The sequence below is a fragment of the Ictidomys tridecemlineatus genome, chromosome 15 (genome assembly GCF_052094955.1).
Source record: "Ictidomys tridecemlineatus isolate mIctTri1 chromosome 15, mIctTri1.hap1, whole genome shotgun sequence".
Lineage (NCBI taxonomy): Eukaryota > Metazoa > Chordata > Mammalia > Rodentia > Sciuridae > Ictidomys > Ictidomys tridecemlineatus.
In genome coordinates, this window is record NC_135491.1 from 6,863,176 (window position 1) to 6,885,574 (window position 22,399).

General features: G+C 42.2%; 1 protein-coding gene across 4 annotated transcripts; it reads left to right on the forward strand.

Annotated features, from left to right (window-relative positions):
* Positions 1-332: 332 nt before the first annotated feature.
* LOC101955913 (orphan sodium- and chloride-dependent neurotransmitter transporter NTT5) lies at positions 333-22,368 on the forward strand. 4 transcript variants are annotated; one of them, XM_078031666.1, is made up of 12 exons: positions 335-1,720; positions 9,860-10,119; positions 10,295-10,452; positions 10,558-10,684; positions 10,819-10,997; positions 12,299-12,409; positions 12,605-12,843; positions 19,637-19,823; positions 20,189-20,387; positions 20,527-20,686; positions 21,044-21,206; positions 21,422-22,368. In XM_078031666.1, the coding sequence occupies exons 2-12, from the start codon at positions 9,888-9,890 to the stop codon at positions 21,860-21,862; spliced, it is 2,196 nt and encodes a 731-aa protein (XP_077887792.1). In that variant the 5' UTR covers positions 335-1,720; positions 9,860-9,887; the 3' UTR covers positions 21,863-22,368. The 4 variants fall into 4 exon arrangements, with proteins under 4 accessions (XP_077887790.1, XP_077887791.1, XP_077887792.1 ...); XM_078031664.1 differs by having other exon boundaries at positions 333-1,720; positions 12,299-12,843; XM_078031665.1 differs by having other exon boundaries at positions 334-1,720; positions 12,299-12,843; positions 20,348-20,387.
* The last annotated feature ends 31 nt before the right edge of the window (positions 22,369-22,399 follow it).

The following is a 22,399-nucleotide window of genomic DNA, read 5'->3' on the forward strand; positions in this document are numbered from 1 at the left end:
TCAAGTATTTTTACTCTTGTGTTTTTTCACAACTTTATATCTCTGATTTAGTACATTTTCCCACTCATTCTTCCAGACAACTAGTATATATCTCAAAAGTAATTATTTCTCTTTTGATTTCTCTGCTGACTTATAAAGCTTAAATATCATGTTTTCTATTTTTATTTTAAAATTTGTGTTATTTATTTATTGGTTTGTATTTTTGGTACTGGGGATTGATCCCAGGGGCACCTAACCACTGAGCCACATCCCCAGTCCTTTTTTATTTTATTTTGAGACAGGGTCTTGCCAAGTTGCTGAGGCTGTCTTTCAACTTGCAGTCCTCTGAACTAAATGTTTTCTAATTTAAAAAGGTCTTTTGAGCTCCTTGAGTGCCTTTGGTCTTCTTCGGTGTCATTTTTATTGTTATCTGTCTCCTCAGCAGTACTGCTTTCCAGCCCTCCCCCAGGGACTTCTTACACATGTTTTTATTTTTCTTTGGCACCTCCATAATGCTCAGATCTGGCTGTGGAGGAGCCCTGAGTGGTGGAGTGTTCTGAAGCCTCCATTCCCCTTTCCTCCTAACCTGAGGCCTCGTACTGCTGTAAAGAACAGGCTTCCCTAGAACTTCTGCAGAGACTTCCTGAAGGCCCGAGACCTCACTCTCACTCAGCTGCCCACCGCCCCAACAGCTGCGAAGCTGGGCCTAATCTACCTAGGAACTGGTGACCTCAAAGAGCCTTCTCAAATGATAAGCTTGGAAAGCCGGTGCTCCAAGGAGTCGGGGAGGATGGAGTGGAAAGGAAAGGGAAGAACTGAACTGTGCTTCTCACGGAAGCTCGCGGCTCCCCAGGTTTCAGAGATGGGGGAACCGTGGGGAAGGCCAAGGCCTGCCGTGGGCTACGAATTGCTGGTCTGGAGCCAGGAGAGTGATAGGGGGCACCACAGACCGGAGCATCTCAAGGTGGACTGCCTTCCGGCTGCAGCAAATATCAACATCGCCAGTAGTTGGATGGCGGTGGGTGGCTCTGGCGACTGCGACCGTCGGATTCTCATCGCGCGCCCAGGTGGTCCCCGCTTTCACCAAGCGCTTGGGAGGCGACGGGTCTTCTCAAGACTCGCGTGACAGTGGCGGGTAAAGGGGGGTGCTGGAGTGTTGGCCCCCGGCTCCTGACCTCGAGAAGCTAGGTCTGTTCCTCCAGCCGCCATTCCCGCTCTGAACCCAGGCAAAGTCTTGCTTTCTTTCCAGGGTAATTTAGGGATCCCGTGTGTCGTGAGTCTTTGAGGGGCGGGTAGTAAACGCCCCCTGGAGGAGCAGAAAGCCTCGCGTTACAACTTGTCCTCGCCCCCCAGCCCGCCTCCCGGATTTCCCGCTTTCTTCCTCTCCACGGTTCTCTCCTCCCACTCAGGTCACGGATGGGCGGGCCCTGGAGCAGCCAATTTACTAGCAGGTGACCAGGGCTCAGGCTAGTGTGATTGGGATGCTGTAAGCGAGTCGGGGACTCACTCCCAGGCCGACTCTTGGGACTGTCCCATCTATTACCAGTTTCTTAGCTGGCCTTCAAACAGGTGGTGGCTCCTTGATTCTTCTGAGAGCCTGGAGGAGAGTAGGGGACCCCGAGACCCAGAGCGCAGATGGAGTCATCATCCGGATTGGCGACCAGATACGATTGACGTCTCGCTCCGCAGGCAGAGGGAGCTTCTGCAGCAGTGTGAATTGCGGATGACAAGTCCTGAGAGGGTGAGGAGTGGGTGGCTGTGCAGGAGAATGGGGCCCCGCTCCAAGGGCGTGGTACCCAACAGAACAGGGCGGGGAGGTTCTTGGGAAGATTTAAGCAAACGGTAGACTTGGTCAAGTTTATATAATGACTGGAATATTAATTAAGCAGCTGTTAAAAATCATGTTTTTAAAGAATATGACATAAAAAATACTCAGGATATAATGGAAGAAAAAAAAATATTCACTATTGATCCAATTTATAAGTAACATATTCATAGGCATATATTATAGATTTTTGTCCTGTATGTAAAATTTAATATCCAGTCTATAATATATAGGCACACATATTCCATGTTAATATATTGTTACACAGAATATATAGAATATATATTCATGGAATATATACATATGTATTACATATATTATATATGATAATGTGTGCTGTATGTAATGTTTAATAATATTATCCAGTCTACAATATATATGTAATATATTCTATAATTGTATCTAATTTTTAAGAAAAATATATATATATATGTATTTATCCATAGAATATGTGTGGAATATATGTGGAATATACACAGAATATATAGAATATATATTCATGGAATATATACAATATATACAATATATGTGTATTTTTTAAAAATTAGAGAAAATTAATGCATTTATATTCTGTATATGATCTATAACAACATCCAATACCTAAATGTTACTAATATCCAATTTGTAAGAAATATACACATAAAATCTGCAAATAATATATAATTTGTAAGATTGACTTACAAAGGAGCAAAAAGGACCTAAAAGGAGACAACTTAAAATCATGGTAACTTTTAAAACTGTACACGCTTTTCACCTAGTTAGACTAAAACCTCAGACAAACTAGAAGGAAGCAAAATGGCCCTTCCTCTCAAGTCACCATTTTAAACTGAGATGAACTGTGTGCTACTTTGCTACAGAAGCAGATGTTGGCAACAGCATTGCCAACAAGAAGACTGATAGGCAGCCCCCTGCAGTGAAAACCTATCTGGTTGTCTGCAGTTGCTTTTGAGTGGTTGGGGCCAGGGAAGGGCCACACATTTCTCAAACTGGAATTGGAAACTCAGTGCCTGGCAAGTCCTGTCCTCGTGAGAGAAAAAGTCTGGGAGCTACAATCTGAATACCAGCATAATGACATTTCCAGGAGATGTCAACAGATTGTGGAACACGTTAATCAGGACTGCCCAGGAAGGGGCTGTTGAGGCCATCACACTGGGCATGTAAAAGGATGCTATTGTGCAAGGTGCTGTATTAAAACCTCAGCTTGGGCTGGGGTTGTGGCTCAGCCGTAGAGCGCTTGCCTAGCACGTGTGAGGCCCTGGGTTCAATCCTCACACATAAAAATAAATAAATAAAATAAAGGTATTGTGTCCAACTACAACTAAAAAATAAATATTTTTTTAAAATCAGCTCATCTTTGAAGAGTTCCAAATATATGCCAGGTGCTGCAGGAGGAGCAGGTTAAGGGTGGGAAGTGACTAAGGTGATCAAGGTCAGCTCTTGGAGGAAGTTAAGATTTGAGATGAGATGTATAGAATTAGAGTTGGAGTTCTCTGGATTAGAGAGAATGGAAAAGAATAGAAGGCAGGGCGGTAATGTAAGAAAGGGCAACTAGCAATGTCTTTTCTGTGCATTTAAATGCATGTATGTGAGTACTTACAAATGTATTGTTTTCTTTATGTGGATTTTTTTAAAATATTTTTTTAGTTGTCAATGGATCTTTATTTTATTTATTTTTATGTGATGCTGAGAATCAAACCCAGTGCCTCACACATGCTAGGCAAGTGCTCTACCACTGAGCCTCAACCCCAGCCCCTATGTGGATTTTTTGTTACATAAATAATATCAGGCATTTGGTAGTGCATGAGTTTGCATCTAGTGGTGTATTTTGGAAATTTGTTAAGTTCTTGAATATGGATCTACTCTTTTTTATTATAAAATATAATACAAATCCAAAATTGTATAATACTAAAATATTCAGTTCAATGATTTTTTATAAATCAAATAACCCTGCCATCCTAGCAAAAAAGGAGAACATTGCCTGTACTCTAGAAACCTCCCTGAGCCTCTCCCTAATACCAATCCTCCCTGCCTCCAGGATGGTATTACTCTCTTTACACTTAAGATCATCACCTCTTTACTTTTATTTCTAATTTTCCTACCTTAATATGGAGACTTGAACACTTCAGTTCAGCTTTGCCTGGATTATTTTTAACTTGGATATAAACAAAGTCACATGGTGTGTATGTAGCTTCTTTTTCAGTCAGTGTTAAAATTTTGAGATTCTTTCATGCCCTTAAATGTAGCTGTAGTTCATTTCTTTCTTTCTTTCTTTCTTTCTTTTTTTCTGTGTAGTGTTCTTTTATACTGACCACATCACTATTTATATATGTGACTATAGTGAACTTCTGGGTTGTTTCCTGTTTGGGAGTGTTGCAAACAATGCTGTTAAGAAAATTACTGTATGTGTGTACTGGTTAAACAAGTACATTTGTTTTTGTTACAGTTAAACCTAGGAGTGGAATTGCAGATCATGGAACATATTCATCCTTAACAAATAATACTGACCCATCTCCCAAAATAATTTTTATTAGTTTTCATTCTGGCCATCGACTTATGAGATTTCCCATAGCCCTTCTTTCTTGCCAATATTTGATGTTCTTATTTTTTCATTCTAGCTAGTCTGGCAGGCACGTGGTTTTAATTGCCATTTTCCTGCTGATTGGAGAGTTTGATCACCTTTCATATGCTCACTACCATTTGGAGACCTACTTTGATGAAAGAATGCTCAAATTTCTTGAGCATTTTTCTACTTGATTATTTATATTTTTCTTATTGATTCATAGGAGTTCTTTTTTAGGGGCTGGGGTGGTGGCTCAGTGGTAGAGTGCTTGCCTAGTGTGTGTGAGGCACTGGATTGGATTCTCAGCCCGCATATAAATTAATTAATTAAAGGTCCATTGGCAACTAAAAAAATATTTTTTTTAAAAAAGAGTTCTGTTTCAGATTCTGGATAAGAGCTCTCTTGTGTGTGTTAACTTTTTTCCTACTCTGTGGCTTGCTTTTGATTCTTTTAATGGTGTCTTTTGATGAACAGGTGTTCTGAATTATAATGGATTCAGATTGATTGTTGTTTTCCGTATGGTTAGTGCTTTCTAACTGTCTAATAACTCTTAACCTAAAGATCATGGAAATTTTCTCCCAGATTAACTTTAAAAGACTTTCATGTTTAAATCTGTGGTGCTTACAAATAAGATGTGGATCAAATAAAAATCAAATTTCAGTTTTTTCATATGAAGATATAGTTTCCCATCACTATTTAATACTGTCATTTCTATACTACTATGGGTTGACATGGTCCGTCTCTCCATTTACTTAAAACCTTTATTTCTCTTAATAGCTACAGGTTTTGGTAGAGCAGTCTTGTAATTCTTTAGTTCGATTTATTTGTAAGCTCTTAAAATATCTTCCTGTTATTCTAATTGTTAACTTTTTTCATTACCTGTTTATTCCTTGCTAGTGTGTAGAAATGCTACTCAATGAATATTCTATGAATCCTGTATCCAGAAGCTGGATAAACCCACTTATTAATCCCAATAGTTTATTTATAGATTCTTTCATACACGTGCGCACAGGCGCGCACACACACACACACACTCTCACACACACACACACACACACACAATCATATCAGTAAATAATGACAAATTTACTTCCTTTCCAAATTTTTTTTGTACCAGGTATTGAACCCAGGAGTGCTTAGAAACTGAGCCACATCTCCAGCCTTTTTAATTTTTTTGAGACAGGGTCTCTCTAAGTGGCCTAGAGTCTTGCTAAGTTGCTGAGGCTGACTTTGAACTTGCAATCCTCCTGAGCCAGGGGCTACAGACGGGCACCACCATGCCTGGCTTAAAACTAATTTAAGAGCTTTTGGAGTCTGTAGTTTGTGCCCTTTATTTATCTAAGAAAGTTCTCGGGCATTTTCCTTTCTTCATATTGTTTTTGTCCCATTCTCCCTCCTTTGGTACCACAGGTGTTCATGTTTATATCTTCTTGTTCTTTCTACTTACATTCTTTTCTCCAGTTTTCATTATTTTGTCTCTCCATCTTTTATTCTGGAAATTTTCTTCTGATATGATTTCCAGGTTACTAATTATCTCTTTAGCTGTATAAAGCCTACTTTTTTAATCCACAAATTTAGTCTTCATATTTGTTTTGCTTTTGGTCTTGGTAATTTATACTTTTTTTGCCAAATTCTTAACATAATATTTTATTTACTTGATCATGAGAAGTATATTTACTATGAATCTGAGACAAATAATCCAAATACTGATCAATTTCAATTATATGTTGCTTTTTAGACAACAGAAACAATATTGTTTACACTGTGTTATCTGGTCTCCTCATATACTTTTAAAACTTACTATACTTTTTAAACTTCTTTTTCTTCCTGAGGTAAAGATTAAATATGGTGAAGTGCACAAATCTTAAGGACATGGTCAATGAATTTTTATGTATATGCACATTCATGTAACTAAAATAGAATCCCTCTGAAATATGAGCAACTTCCTCAGACTGAGAATAAAAACTTCCTTTGCTGAGGATAGAAGCAAAAGAAACTGAGGTTCTCTGGCTAAACTAACCTACATATGTATGTCCCTGCCTTTTGTCCCATTTGGCCTCCTTTTCTCTTACAAAAGCTTTCCTTGTCCTGGAGTTCTCTGATGATGGTGAATAAGTCTGTTCTGTGTTCCTTCAAAGCTGGCTTTGAATAAACTTGGTTTTCCTACCAACTTGATTCCTGAGTATCTGTGGGGCACTATGAGTGGTAAAGCCTAACCTCTTGTCCCGCATGGTAACAAAACCACCACTGAGACCAAAACGTAAGACATATATCACCCAGAAAGTTCTACTGTGCCTGTCCCAGAATATTACTCTTCCAGAAGAAATCACTACTTTGACTTCTACCATCATGAATTAGATTCATCTGTTCTTGAACTTCATACGCAACCATGAATTGCTTAAGGATGAGGATATGTTCTAAGAAACTTTGCCATTGTGTGAACGTCATAGAATATACTTACACAAAGCTAAATGATATGGCCTATAGCACACCTAGGCTATATGGTGTAGCCTATTTGCAAATTTATCTATTTGCTTTTTAAACTTTTTGTTAAAAACTAAAACACAAACACATTAGCCTAGACCTATAAGAGATCCCCATTGAACAATCTTGCCATCTTTGTTGAAAATCAATTGAATATATGTATATATATGAAAGTTTATTTCTGGGTTCTCTGTTGATCTATATGCATGACATTATGCCAGTATCATGCTGTTTTGATTACTATAACATTGTACTAAGATTTGAAGTAAGAAAGTGTGAATCCTCCAACAATGTTGTTTCTTGAGTTCATTTTGGCTTTTTTGACCCCTTACATTTTCATATGTATTTTATCATCAGTTGTCATTTTCTGCAAAGAGGCCAGCTGTGATTTTGATACAGATTACCTTGACCCTGTAAATCAATTTAAAAAGTACTGCTGTTAACAATATTAAGCTTTCTGATCCATAGAGATGAGATTTCTTTCCATTTATTAGATTTTCTTTAATTTCTTTAACACATTTTGTAGTTTTCAGAATGTTTTATTCTCTTTTGATAAATTATTAGTAAATTATTTATTCTTTTTGATCTCTTGTCCGTAGAATTGTTTTCTTAATTTAATTTTGGATTACCTTTTGCAAGTATATAGAAATGCCATTGATTTGTGTATATTGATTTTGTATTGTGCAACATTACTGAACTTATTTATGAGTTCTAGTAATTTTTGTGGATTCCTTATGATATTCTATATACAAGATCATTTCATATGGGAGTACTTCCTTTCCAATCTTGATGTCTTTTTTTTTTCCATTTCATTTTATTGCCTAATTTCTCTGGCTAGAACCTCCAGTAAAATTCTAAATAGAAGTGGTAAGAAAGGACACTAAAGTCTTATTCCTGATATCAGAAAAGAATTCAGTCTTTCATCATTAAGTACGTTAGCTGTGAATTTTAAGAAAATTTCCTCAGCTTCTAGTTTGTTGGGAGTTTTTGTCATGGAGAGATACTGAGATTTTAACATGATTTTTCTACATAGATGGAGATGATCATATGGTTCTGTCCTTTAGTCTGTAGTAGATAGGTTGTACTGCATTAATTAATTTTCATACATTAAGCCAATCTGACATTCCTGGGAGAGATCTCATCTTGGTCCTAGTGTATAAATCTCCCAGCGCACAGCCCTATGCACCCTCTGGCACCTGGGATGAGAGTGTTTTAGGAGGGCTGTCTTTCCCTGATCACACACAATTTTTAGGGCTCATTAGTTGCCAGCTGATTACTGTTTTTAATAAAAGTAAGGCATAAATGGTTCCACACTTGATCTAAAATTCCACACTTGATTAAAATTTGGGTCCTTTAAAGGTTTTTATTGTTGTTATTTTAGGTCAGTGTTTATTGTTCTAACCCCAGGACAGATCTTCTCAGCCATCTCTTTACTTGATTCTCTCTGGTGTATTTGCTGGAAGCTACCAGCATCCCCCAACTGCTTACCACTAAAAATTCCAGTTTTTGAGTATGCCCTTAGGCTTGAACTCCTTCACACTTTATTTCAAATAAAGTTAGTTATTTTGGAGAGAACTTCAGACTCTTTGTTATTAAGGATCTCTGGGTAAAATCTCCAGAGATGGATGAGGACAACGGCCTGCTCCTCGCTGACAGACATGCCCTGCTTTAGGAGCAAGTTGTTGATGGGGTATTAACTTCTTCTCTTCTCACCAACTTTCCTCTTCTGTCAGGTAAACTTACCTCAGAAATGAACTAGATCCAGGGAAGACAGAGTCCTGGGATATACCAGGCCTGAGGCGGAGCCTCTGCCTTACAGCTAGAGGCTGGTGGCAAAGGAAGCTCCTGGCCTTTTTACCATACTTGCCTACAATTTAGCCTTTCAACCCATATCTGGAAGGAGTGAGGAATGTTGAAGGCCTGACTCTCCTGGGAAGTAGGCTTTGAGGAGCAGCTAAGGAGAAAGACCCTCTATCCTGGGTGGAGTTGCCATGATGGGCGAGGTGTGGAGGGGAGGGAGCAGCTATAGTTAGATACCACAGACTTTCAATATTCTGACTTTTTATAGGTTTTCATGAATAAATGTCATCATTTGCTGTATGTACTTAGGACAAGTTCCAGAGATGTTGATTTTTTTTTCACTGTCGTTCTTGTAAGTTGTACTTGTTTCTTTAGGGAGGAGGTCCACAGAAGCTCCTTTGCACTACCTTTCCAGAAGTGGAACACCCCCCACCCGCCCACCCCCCCACGAAACCTCTGTTGTTCTACCAATCCCTGCACCTACCTTAGATTTACTGAATCGGAATCTAGAAGAGTGAGACTAGGAGAAAGAAAGGTAGAAATCTTTATGTTTTTAGAGCTCCTCAAGTGACTGTGGTGGACATCCAGGTTTAGGAGGCACTGGCCCAGAAGTCGATGTGCACTGGTTGGGCCTAAAAGTTTTCAAGTAGACCAGAAGGAGAAAGGAAGGAAACCTGAGTATCTCCAGTATTTGCTGTGTCCTTGTCACTCTGTATCCATTATGTCATCTTGAAGCTTTTCAGAGAGGACTAATGTTAAGCTAATATTCCAGTGTGTATGGCTGGCATCCATTCTGACTGGTCAGGGTTCACATCAAAGCAGTTATTAAGTATTTTGAAATTAATTTCTGCTTGTAAGATGAGAAAAACTTGAGCCTCAGAGGGTGGAATATTTGTCCCAAGTCAATAATTCATGGAGAGAAGGGCCAATGGGGGCTGGGGATGTGGCTCAAGCGGTAGCGCGCTCGCCTAGCATGCATGCGGCCCGGGTTCGATCCTCAGCAGCACCACATACCAACAAAGATGTTGTGTCCGCCGAGAACTAAGAAAAAATAAATAAATGTTAAAAAAAAAAAAAAAAAAAAAGAGAAGGGCCAAGATTTAAATTCTGGCCCTCATTTCTCAAAAACTCTTATAATAAAGCTTATGGTCTGGTGTCTGAGACATGTCCCTTGAAGTCTGCTGTTCTTGGTGACCTTAAGTTTACCTTAGGAGTTAGTGTTTCTGTAAGAAGAACACCATGGAGTCCTTTGAAGAACTAACTGACACAACAGATGAAGAGTCCACCAACAAACCCTACAGTGAAAATTACCAGCTCTGGAACCTCAAGGCCAAGGAAATTTTTACTACCAGGACCCAAAGTTACTTCATGAAGACTAAAAGAACTAAGAACATTTTGACACACTTGGCTTTCTCTCTTGGGCTAGGCAGCATGTGGCGTTTCCCTTACCTGTGTCAACAGAATGGAGGAGGTAAGGCCCAGGGGCTTGGGGTCCCTTAGGTTAAGAAAAAAGTTTTAAGGCTGGGAGCCTAGATTCCTGGGTCATGGAGGAGAAGAGACCTGGGGACGGGCACCTACCCTCCTAGAAGAGAGAATGGGGCACAACTCCTGGCTGCCTGGGCATGGATCCTGGTTCCCTTCCTCAGGTAGCTTCATCCTGATGTACTTACTCATGCTCCTCTTCTTCGGGATTCCCCTGTTGTACATGGAGATGATCATAGGGCGGTGGCTGCGTGTAGACATCATCCAGGTCTGGAAGCAGCTCGTTCCCTGGCTAGGTGGCATGGGCTACACTAGTATACTGGTAAGTGAGGAGCCCAGCTGAGAGGCAATCCAGATTGCCTCTTGTGGTCTTCAGGTTCTCTGTCTCTACCTGCTCCATTCCGCAGTCCACCATGTCCACCCACAGGTCTGCATTTTGATGAGCTTGTATAACAGTGCCGTCCTCTCCTGGAGCCTCTACTACCTGGCCAATTCCTTTGACCATCCCCTGCCTTGGGACTATTGCCCGCTGGTGAAGAACATCAGTGTCACTGGTGAGCAGAGGGAAAGAGGGGCCCTCAGTGCAAGGGAGTAGGGGCACTAAGGAGCAAGTGAGCCCAAGGGAAGGAAGTGAAGAACAGGGGCAGGAGCCAAGTAAGGTGGTGCTTAAGCACCTGGGTCCCCCCAGACTTCTCTTGCCTTCAGACTGTGCCCCACCAATACTTCTGGTACCACACCACCCTGGAAGCCTCAGGCCACATTGAGGAAGGGATCCAGAACCTCGTCCTGAAGCTCAGCCTGGGTGTCTTAACAACTTGGATCTTCCTTTTCATCATTATCATCATGGGGCTCGATTTGTCAGTGTTGGTAAGCCACCCTGACTGTGGCCCTGCGTCCTCTTTGTCTTTCTGTTGACTGCTCTTCAGTCCCCATGACTCCTCCACCCACCCAGGGGAGAAGCTCAGATATAGCCACCAGAATTTCCAGGCGGGGTCCTACGGAAGAGGCCCTACTGTCCTCACGGCAGCTGTACCTACCACTCCCCTAAAAAACTGCTACCCCCATCAAGAAGTGCTTCGTATTGACCAAGCTCCCTCTTTACCATCTTCGTGCCCACTGCTCCTGGAGACCTTTAGGAAGCTTTCAGATCAGAACCCAGGCTCCCAGTGAGCAGGGCAACCTCTGCCTTCCTACATTTTGACAGTTCATGTTAACTCTTTTTTTAAAAAATTTTTTTAAATATTTATTTTTTTAGGTATAGATGGACACAACACAATGCCTTTTTTATTTTATTTTTTATGTGGTGGTTAGAACCCGGGACCTGCCCATGCTAAGCGAGTGCTCTACCACTGAGCCACAATCCCAGCCCCAGTTCATGTTAACTCTTAAAGGAGCTGATTGCCACCAATTGCTTTCCAGTTTCCCGTTTAGAGTATTTTATGTCAATCCATATTTCTACTCCATTCTCACCTGAGTCATACTCCCCTTGCGTGGAAAATTTATTCCACTGTGTTTACGAGATCATTTTAGTTAACTGCCTTCATCCTCGGTCCCAGCATCAGGGCAAGCAGTCAGCTTACATCACACACCCCTGAAGGCTCAATGTACCCTCTCTTTACAGCCTCCAATAGAAACCAGTCTTACAAAAGTGGACTTTACTAGAGGTTTGGTGGAGCACACTGAAGGAGGGAGCCCTTATCACCCCACCCCAGAATGAAGAACTTAGAAATTTGTATTAATCATGTTACAAAGTCCCTTTCATAGTTGTCTTTCCCTCTCCCTTCGCCTTTCAAATTCTTCCCACGTAGACTTCAGCTCCGCTGGCTCCCTCGCCTTTGTGGTTCCTATCTCTAAGCTCACACGTGGGCCATTATCCAAAGCCTGTGAGTTGACAGTGTCCTTGCCTTGCCATTTAAAAACCTTCTCTAGTTGGAGTTTCCCCCGTCACGACCAGTCAGCTTATTGATAGATTTGTCTTTCCAGAGAACAGTGTTGTCTCCCTAGACTGACGTCCAATATGCTGACTTGTTCCCTGTGGGCCACCTTACCAGTACCCGCCTCCCTCTCTCTAGCCCGCAGTCCTGCAATCCCTTTTTAACATTTGTCTCTGTGTTCTTTCCTCCCCACCTCTCTGGAATCCTGGTTTCCATCCTGATCTACCTGGTCAGTTGCTGTTTTTCTCGATAATCCTCCCCTACATCTTCCTCCTCTGCATCTTCATCAAATGTCTCTTTCTGGAAGGTGCAGTTGCCAGCCTGGAACGTATGATAACCACAGAGGTGAGGCCAGAGACTCCACATCTTTTTCCTCCCTCAACCTCCCAAGAATTTTCTGATTCTCCTTGCTCCACACCTCCCTTCCGTCTGACCCTAGTCTTCATCCCTTTGCTCTCCTCCCAGCCTGCCCCTCTGCCAACTCACTGGTGGTTCTGCCCTGCAAGCCAGCTCCCCAACTCCTCTTACCCCATTCCACAGCTCTCTGCCTTGTCCTCGATGGAACTGTGGCGTCAGGCAGGAGGCCATGTGCTCTATTCCCTGGGCCTCGGCATGGGCACCATCATCACCTCCTCCTACGAGGCTGGAAGGGACAACTTTGTCAAGACAACCTTCCTCGTAGTCCTGGGAAACCTGATGACCTCGATGCTGACCACGTCCATCATCTTTCTAGTGCTGGGGTTCTGGGCTACCACCAGTGGCCATGCCTGTGTTCAGAAGTGAGTAATTGCAGCCATGCAGGTAGAAGAAGGGCCACCTCCCCTACTTTAGCAATCTGCCAGCCCCATGAACCTACAAACTCAGAACCTCTCCATTAATGATCACTTCACATTTAGTCTCAGAGAAAACCACAAATAGGGAACATTCTAATTCTCCTGCTTTAGAGAGAAGAAAACAGTCTCAGAGATGTGGCTGTCCCAAGGTTTTCCATTATTGTAAATGGAATAAAGAAGATCTCAAAATCAATTAATTAACTCACAAAGAAGACTGCCACAGCTTTCAGACCACAGTCAGTGATTATTGGCATCAGCTGCATATTTGAATCATAGGGAGCCTTAGAAACACTGTGTCTGCTCTACCCAAGATCCTGATTTACTTGGTCATGGGTACATCCAGACATTGGATTTTCAACCTCCACAGTGGAATTTTTCTTCCCTTTAGGATGTTGAAAGGTGCAAAAGTCCATGGTAGCAGCAAAATTTTAACAGAGAAAATTTAAAACCATACTTTCCTATGAAGCTATTGAAGAATAGTGGATATAAATAAACTTTAAGTAACCAAACCCTAGAGAGTAATCAGAAATCATAGTGAACAAAGAGCCTTTATACCTGGGAGTAAGTACCTAATGTAGGTGATGGGGGTGGAGGACAGGCCTTTGTAGATGGAAAGACTTTCTACAAATAAGAAGAAACCATCTGAAGTATTTAATAACTTTATGAATAGCTATTAGGTACTGAGATCTTAAGGAACCTCCCCAATACCCAAGTAGTTTGCTTTATCCAACAATTATCCTCACATCCTCCCTAGAAATTATGCTAAGGAAGTGGCAAAAGCTTCCATGGAGACAGGGCTGGCAGGCAGAGACCTATGGTGCTTAGATTCATAGGTTCCACTTAATTACAAAAAGAAATCAAAAACATCTAAAGCTACCATCTAACCCACTCCAACTCAAAAAGTTGCCAGCATCCAAGAAATTAGTGACTGATGGGAGGTATATAAAGTTGAGGTTAGCTGGGCACAGTGGCACATGCCTGTAATCCTAGCGGCTTGGGAAGCTGAGGCAGGAGGATCATGAGTTCAAAGCCAGCCTCTGCAAAAGCAATTCAGTGAGACCCTGTCTCTAAATAAAATACAAAATAGGGCTGGGGATGTGGCTCAGGGGTTGATTGCCTAGAATTCAATCCCTGGGACCAAAAAATTTTTAATAGTTTTTTAAAAAGTTGGAGATTAGCTCAATGGTGAAGTAAACTCCCCTTAATCCCATTTGAAGACAGAGGAAAAACTCAGTTAAAATCATTACCAGCCCCAGCCCAACTCAGAAAAATCGAAATAATTAACCCTCATTCTAAACATAAACACACTAGCTTTTGGAGAGAAAAGGTTTGAATTCATTAATACTAAATAAAAGGGGCTGCACTTATGGCTGAGTGGTGGAGTGCTCACTTGGCATGTGTGAGGCACTGAGTTTGATCCTTAGCACCAAATAAAAATAAATAAAATAAAAGTATTGTGTCCATCTACAACAAAAATTTTTTTAAAAAAGACTAAACAAAATATACAAATATCATACTTTATCATTTGCCTTTTGACACACAATGTTCATCATAAAATTAAAAATCACAAGACATTCTGAAATATCAGGAAAATGTAACCCATATCCAAGAGGATAAAGAAGACCCAAAGACCATCTAATACTAGAAATAGCAGAGAAGAACTTTAAAACAACTGTTGTAAGTATGGTAAGAAATTTAATAGAATTAATAAAATGTGTGAAGATAACAAAGGTATCTTTTTTTTTTTAGTTGTTGATGGACCTTTATTTATTTGTATGTGGTGCTGAGAATTGAACCCAGTGCCTCACGCATGCTAGGTAAGCGCACTACCACTGAGTCACAACACCAGCCCAACAAGGTTATCTTAAGAAAGATATGAACTTGTAAAAAAAGCCCTCTAGAAATTCTAGAACTGAAAATACAGATTAAGTAAGAGTTTCACTGAATGGATTTAGTATAGATTGGAACCAGCAGAAGGAAAGATCAGTTAACTTGAAGACAACTAAACAGAAGTTATACAACATGAAGCACAGAGAGGAAAAACTGAACACAGCCTCAATGGCCCATGCAGACAATATAGATATAATTGGAGTTTCGGAAGCAGAGGAGAGGAAAAACATGTAAATAGTGGCAAAAGTTTTTCCAAGTTTAGTGAAAAATATCAGTTCACAGATTCCCAAAACTCTGTATTTCAACCAGGATAAATACAAAGAATAGCACACTTTGGTATGTCCGGGTCAAATTTCTGAAAGCCAAATATAAACAGACGATATTTGGACTAATAAAAAATTAAAGATTACCTTGTATACAATGATGAAAATTATGGCTGATTTCTCATCAGAAAACACGTAAGCCAGAAAAAAATGAATTGAAATATTATATAATGCTGAAAAAGAGGCTCTGTCAGCCTGCATTCCATTTTCAGCAAAAATATCATCAAAGGAAGAAAGTGAAATGAAGCCATTCAGATAAAGATGAGAGAATTCACCACCAGCTATTTAGAACCAAGAGAAATACTAAATAGTCTTGAGACTGGAGGAAAATAACTTGATTTATGTTTTGATCCCATTAGTTGCCCAAGCTGCTCTGAACATACTTAAAATTTCTTGATAACTGAGGCCTATCTTCTTTAAAATTTTAATTAATTAAAACTAAACTAAAAATTCAATGCCTCAGTCCTGTTCACCACATTCTAGGCACATCTTGTTAGTGGCCACTGAATTGAATAGCATAGCTCTAAAGTAACCATGAAAGAACAAAGAGGGAGCTGGGGGTAGGGCCCCTGGGTTTGATAAATAAATAAAATAAAGGTGTCCATCCACAACTACAAAAAAAAAGTTTGTTTTAAGCAGAGAAAGGAGGGAAATGGAATAGATGAGACATTTACTTTTATAAATGGCACCAGGGTAGACAACCGGCTGGGTGTGGTGGCACAGGCCTGTGATCCCAGCGACTCAGGAGGCTGAGGCAGAAGGATTACAAGTACAAGGCCAGCAACTTAAAAGGGACCCTGTCTTAAAATTTAAAAAAAAAAAAAAAAAGAATTTTTTTTTTTTTTAATTTTTAAAAAGGACTGGGATGTAGCTCAGTGGTAGAGCATCCCTGGATTCACTCAGTAACCTCCCCCTAAATAGACCATATCAATAATTACATTAAATAAATACCCCACTTAAAAGGCAGCAATTGTCAGACTAGATAATTCAAGACCCAGTCATATCCTGTTTTAAAAAAAAATGTCCTTTTTAAAGATATAAATATGCTTAAAGTAAGAGAATGGAAAAAAAATACCGTGTCAAGAAATAATTATAAGAAAGCTATTGTGCCTCTATTAATGTCAAACAAAGTCAAAACAAATAATACCAGAGATTTTCCATATTGAGGAACGGACAAATTCATCAGGGTATCTGCATTATTTAAATGTTTTTACACCTTATAACAGAGCTAAAAGACAGAAACGTGAAAAAAAGATAGGGGCTGAGGGTGCGGCTCACTATGGAGCATGCGTTTAACGTGCTTAGGCCCTGATTCAAACTCTCTCACACACACACAGGAGAAAAAAATTCAGCACTAAAGAAACAGATAAATGTGTAACTGTAATTGGAGATTTCAACACTTCCCTCTCAATACAAAATAAAGAAAATACAAATTTAAAATATCAGGAATAACAAAGAGATGACAAAGAGATGCTTAAAGTCTCAGCAGAAGGATCATAAAGTTGAGGCCAGCCTCAGTAACTTAGCAAGACCTTGCGTCAAAATAAAAAATAAAAGGCCTGGGATATAATTCAGTGGTAGAGACACACCTGGGTTCAATCCCAGTACGAAAAAAGAGGGGACAGGTGGGATTAACCACGATAGATCCTGCCAACATTAAAAGAGTACTGGGGAGCGGGGGCAGCTGGGGTTGGGGCTCAGCTTGCCTAGCACATGTGAGGCATTGGGTTCCATCCTCAGCACCACATATGAATAAAATAAAGGTATTGTGTGGAACTACAACATATATATATAAAGAATATTGTGAAAAATTTATACAAATAAATTTGACAATGTAAAGGAAATAGACAAACTCCTTGAAAGGTACAAATTATCAAGTCTGGCCACAAGAAGAAATGGAAAATCTAAATAGCACCATTTCTGAGTTTAAAATTAAATTTATGATTTAAAACTTTCCCGTAAAGAAAATTCTAGGCCCATATTGCTTCCCTAGTGAATTCCATCTAATAATCAAGGAAGATGTAAAACTAATCCAACACAAGTTCTTGTTTTTGTTTTTTTTTTTTTTTAGTTGTAGATGGATATAATGCCTTTATTTTATTTATTTTTATGTGGTGCTGAAGATCAATCCCAGTGCCTCACACATGCTAGGCAAGCGTCTACCACTGAGCTACAGCTCCAGCCCCCAACACAAACCCTTTACAGTAATAAAGGAAGGAGAAATACTTCTCAAGTGTCTTTTTGAAAATATTCTTAAAGTATTAGCAATTTACATTACGAGCAAGTGGATTTATTCCAGAAATCAATCAATTCATGCAATTCATTGCATTAACAGATTAAGGAAAAAAACCAATGACAAAAAGAAAATGAAAATTCTCAACAAATTAGAAACAAAACAGCACTTCCTCCAACGGTTAAGGCAGAGTTTCTCTACCTGGACCCTTGGAATTTTGCCCAGATCACTCATTAGGATGGCATCAGAGGCTGCAATGTAGAATGTTTAGCAGCTTCCACCCCCACCCACCCTCCATTGTGCCAAAAAGTCTCCAGACCTTGTCAAAGGCTCCTGGGGGGGAGGGGAGAAGTCATCCTCAGTCGGGAACCTTTTCTAGTGTAGTCAGGACAAGTTACGGGGACATCCTCCCCAGTGGTGAGAGTTTGAACACTTCCCCCCTAGTGCTGAAAACAAGGAAATGAAACCCTCTTTTTTCTTTTTTAAACCACTTCAATATTCCAGTGAAGTTCTTTCCCACTGAAAATAGTAAAGAACTGTTAGGAAAAAGGAAAACTGTCTTTATTCACAGATGTACAAGTGCATATTTGGAAAACTCTAAAGAATCTACAAAAATTACTAAAATAAATAAGGGCACTTAAGAAAGTCACAAAAATATAAGCCTTTAAACAAAGATAACCATATGTCTACGTACTAGTAATCACGGCTAATGAAATTTCTAAACTAAAACCATTTACAATGGCATCAAAAAATCATCAAATGCCAGGTGTGATGGCACACAACTGCAATCCCAGCAATTCAGGAGGCTGAAGCAGAAGGATCCCACATTTGAGGCCAGCCTCAGCAACTTAGTAAGGCCCTAGGCAAATTAGCAAGACCCTGTCTCAAAAATAACAAGGGCTTGGAGTGTGGCTCAGTGCTTAAATGTCCCCGCCCCAGTAAAAAAAAAAAAAAGAGAGAGAGACCTGACCTAACAAGCTTGCTCTGTCTTGTCATGTGATTGATGCCCTGAGCTACCTCAAGACTCTCTGGAGTCCCCACGGGCAAAATGGCTCTCACCAGATGAGTCCCCTTGACCTTAGTTCTCCTGAACCATGAATAAACCTTTATAAATAAACCTTTATTCTTTATAAAATTACCAAGTCTGCAGTATTTAGTTATAGCAACAGAAAACAGACTAAGACAACTATTGATATATGCAACAATATGGATGAATCAGCTGTTATATTGACTGTAGCAAGCAGGTATAAAATGAATATGTACTGCTGCAAATTAGTACTGCCTCTGGGATGGAAGGAAAATAACTAGAAAGGAGCTCTAAGTAACCAGTGCGGTGGAAATTGGGGTGTTGGCTATATGCAGTCATCCAGACTCACTGAGGTATATACTTGGTACCTGTACCTTCTATTGTTTGTATATTATAGCTCAGTAAAAACTGAGTTTTGTGCTTTAAAAAACTCCCTGGTCATTCCAATGAACAGGTTAGATTGAGAACCAACATCTCCAAGGGAAGCACCGAGCAGTAGATCTCTATGATGTGGAAAATGTTCTATGTCTGCATTGTCCAACACCATAGCCACAAGCCACATGTGGCCATTGAGAATATGAAGGTGGTAAATGTGATGAAATGTACCTGATGAGACTGAGGCACTAAATTTTTAATTTTATTAAACCTAATTTAAATAGCATGTGTCTAATGGGTATGGTGTTGAACACTGTGATGCCGGGCTGGTTTCTTTCTGAGTGTCATGAGTCCGCCTAGGTCTCTTTCCTGGCTCCTGGTGTTTCCTCGCAGTCTGACATTCCTTATCTTGTAGATGCATCACCCTATTTTCTGCCTTCATCTTCACATGGCATTTTCCCTTGTAAGGGTACCTGTGTCCAAATGTCCCCTTTATATGAAGCACACCAGCCAGATGAGGTTAAGACCCACCTACTCCAGCATGACCTCATCTTAACAGTGATCCTTTTTCCAAATAAGGTTACATTCTGAAGTACTGATGAGGGTTAGGACTTGAACGCAGGAAATGTAAGTGGGACAAAATGTAACTCATAATAATGAGGAGCACTAGCTACAGAAAATATAAAATCTTCTGTCCCTTAGGCGGGCTCCCAATGACTCACCCCAAGGCCACTGGATTAGCTTTCTGTCCCTGTCCGGGTACCCTTATTCCTCAGTAACAGGCATCTTGGACAACTCCCTTTCCTCCGGGTCCTCAATTTTCCTAGTTTGCAGATGGCAGAAGGGCCGCATGTTCTCTACCACTCTTCTTTTCCTCTACCTCCCCTTTAGGAGTGTCTCAAGGCTGATAGAGCTGATATCCGTTGGGGTGCTACCCAAGGAGGCCAAGCCCCCAGATAACATCCTGCTCATGCTCCCCCAGGACTACCTGAACTGGATCATCCACCTCCCCAGATACCTCCAGTACCAGGTCATCCACCGCTCCCTGTCCTGCAGTGTCAGAGAGCAGAAGGAAAAGGTGCGTTTGTGGGGACAGGCAGGTGCTTCCCAAAGACCCCAGAGGACACTGGGAAATGTGTTTCCCAGGAGCCTCGTGGACCAACTAAATCTCTGGGGCAGGTAATAGTCCTGATCTTGGTTCTACCACCATTTCCATGTGCTGGGGCCTTTGCTAAGTTGTTAAATACACCAGCCCTGGGATCCCTATTTGTTGGAGAAAACTGAGGCTCCAGGAGGTGGAGTTCACCTAGCTAACAAAACCCAGAAGGGCACTTTACCCTCCATCTGCCGTGTCCATGCTCACTGCCTAGACATTGCTAATCAATTACTGCACCATCCCTGCATCCAGATGCACCACTGCCTCAGAGCCCTTCTCCCCCACAGCTCATGGAGGGCCCTGGCCTCACATTTGCAGCCTTCTCCCAGGCCGTCTCATTGCTCCCTCATGCCTCTCTCTGGGCCATCCTCTTCTTCCTGGCTCTGTTCATCACAGGCCTGGGCACCTTGATAAAAACCTCGGAGAACATTGTCCTTTCTCTCCAGAACTCCACAGTCTTCGTGAAGTGTCCCGGCCTGGCCCCAGGTATGTGGATTCTCACCCGGCAAAAACTTTGCCCTGTTGTCCTTTGCCCCAAGTTTAGCCCAGATTTTCAGGATTCACTTTGACACCAACCGAGCCCTACATACAGGCCTCCATAGAACCAAACCCACCTCTGTCTTAGTTGTCGTCTGCCTGGGAGGGCTTCTGGGCAGCCTCGTCTTCAGCAGTCACGCCGGCAGCTACATAATGTCTTTGTTTGATGACCACCTGGTCCCTCTCACCCTTGTCGCCATTGTGACATTCCAGAATATGGCTCTGTCCTGGATCTATGGAGCCCACAGGTGATCTGCCCAGCTGTGTGTGGACCCCTCCCATTCCTATGGGGATGTTGGAGCCTGATCAGTCCCCATGGCGGGGAGGAGGGTTTGTGAGAGAGCTTCAGGGTTGCAACAGGGAGTGACCCCAGGGCAGTGGTGGGTCTTGTGAAAACAGGGAGTCCTGGGTTGGCCTGAAGATGGAGGCTGGGCAAGGCAGATCCACGGACTGAGGGAATCCCATGGGGTGGCCCGAGAGATCCAGCCCCAGGAGAGAGCTGGGTAGCCCCCAAGAGTTGGGAGCTATGAAAAAGCCAAAGGGCCACAGGCCCACCCTTGCCAGGCCCTCAAGCCCCAGCTATCCCTGACCATTGCCCACCCCAGGTTTAGGGAGGAGATGATCCGTGACTTAGGGCGCCTTCTGAGACCCTCCTTCACTTTCCTGTGGTGCTACGTGACACTGCCAGGGCTGCTGGCCCTCCTCACCATCTGCATCCTGCCCCTCCATCACAAGGAAACCTCCTATATTGCCTGGAACAGAAGTATGGTGAGATGATCCCCAAGCCTGGCCACCCATCCCACTGAGGGGGGGTCGCTTATCAAGTCCACCACCCACAGGACTCCAGGTCTGGACTCCCACTGGCGCAGCATCCTTTTAACCAGCTTCCCAGCCCCTGGGAAATCCCAGGCCCAGGAACACACGGACCGAAACCCCCTCAGTCGTCACTGTTTCCTCTCCTGCATTTTCCCTTTCTCCCCCAGAGCCAGGAAGTAAAGCAGCTCTACCCGAACAGCGCCCTGGGCTGGGTCACCTTCCTCAGCATCTTCGCCTTTCTGCCGATACCGGCCTACCTGCTTTGCCACTGGTGGTTCCTCCAGGACCCCATGACCTCTGGGACAGCGTCCTTCCAAACGATGACCATGGACTCCTCCAAACCCGGGAGGTGGCTCAAGCACCCTGTGAGGAAATCCACCTCCAGTTCCCAGAACAAAGTCCAGGAGACTTCGAGGTTCTCCCAGTCCCCAGGGAGGAACCCCGAGAGACCCTCCTTCAGCATGACTCCCATCGCCTCCGTGTTCTCCTTGTGGAGCAGCAGCCTCATCACTTCCAAGCAGGTAAGCCCGATGTTCGTAGCTGTGGACAACAATGTCAAGCTTGGGGAGACCACGGAAGAAAAGATGCCCAACAACTCTACAGATTAACTGGCGACATTGCCCGTCTTCCGAGGCAGCAAATCCGTCTGCTAACTGGCAGCCCACATGGCCGTTTTGCTACAAGAATCATCGGTTCTGCCAGAAAAGAGCAGGGGTGCGTGCAGAAAATCTGCCTACCAACAGGGGACGTCACTCATTTAGATTTGGACGGAAATGCACAAACGCTCTTTCTTCTCCTGGAAGAGGAGTGATCCTGCTACTGGAGAGCTTGGAAGAAGAATCTTTGATTCTAGATGTTTCTGATGCCAGACCTAGAACTCCCTTTTCCTCTGTGAAGTTGGGGCACCCCGCTTTGGGCACAAGGGCATAAAATCCCAGGACTCTGAAGGACCTGAGCTCCTCAGTTATCATGGAGAGAGAAGGTGTTCCCTCCCGCCTCCCAGCCTCACCACCAACTAGTCAGTGGTGTGGCCACCTCACCAGGGGGACCTCAGATTGGGGCAGAGACAGCAATGTGTGTGTCAATAAATGGGTCCTCTTGGACTCCAAGCACAGGCTGTAGACAGAGTTCTTTCTGTGAGGGGC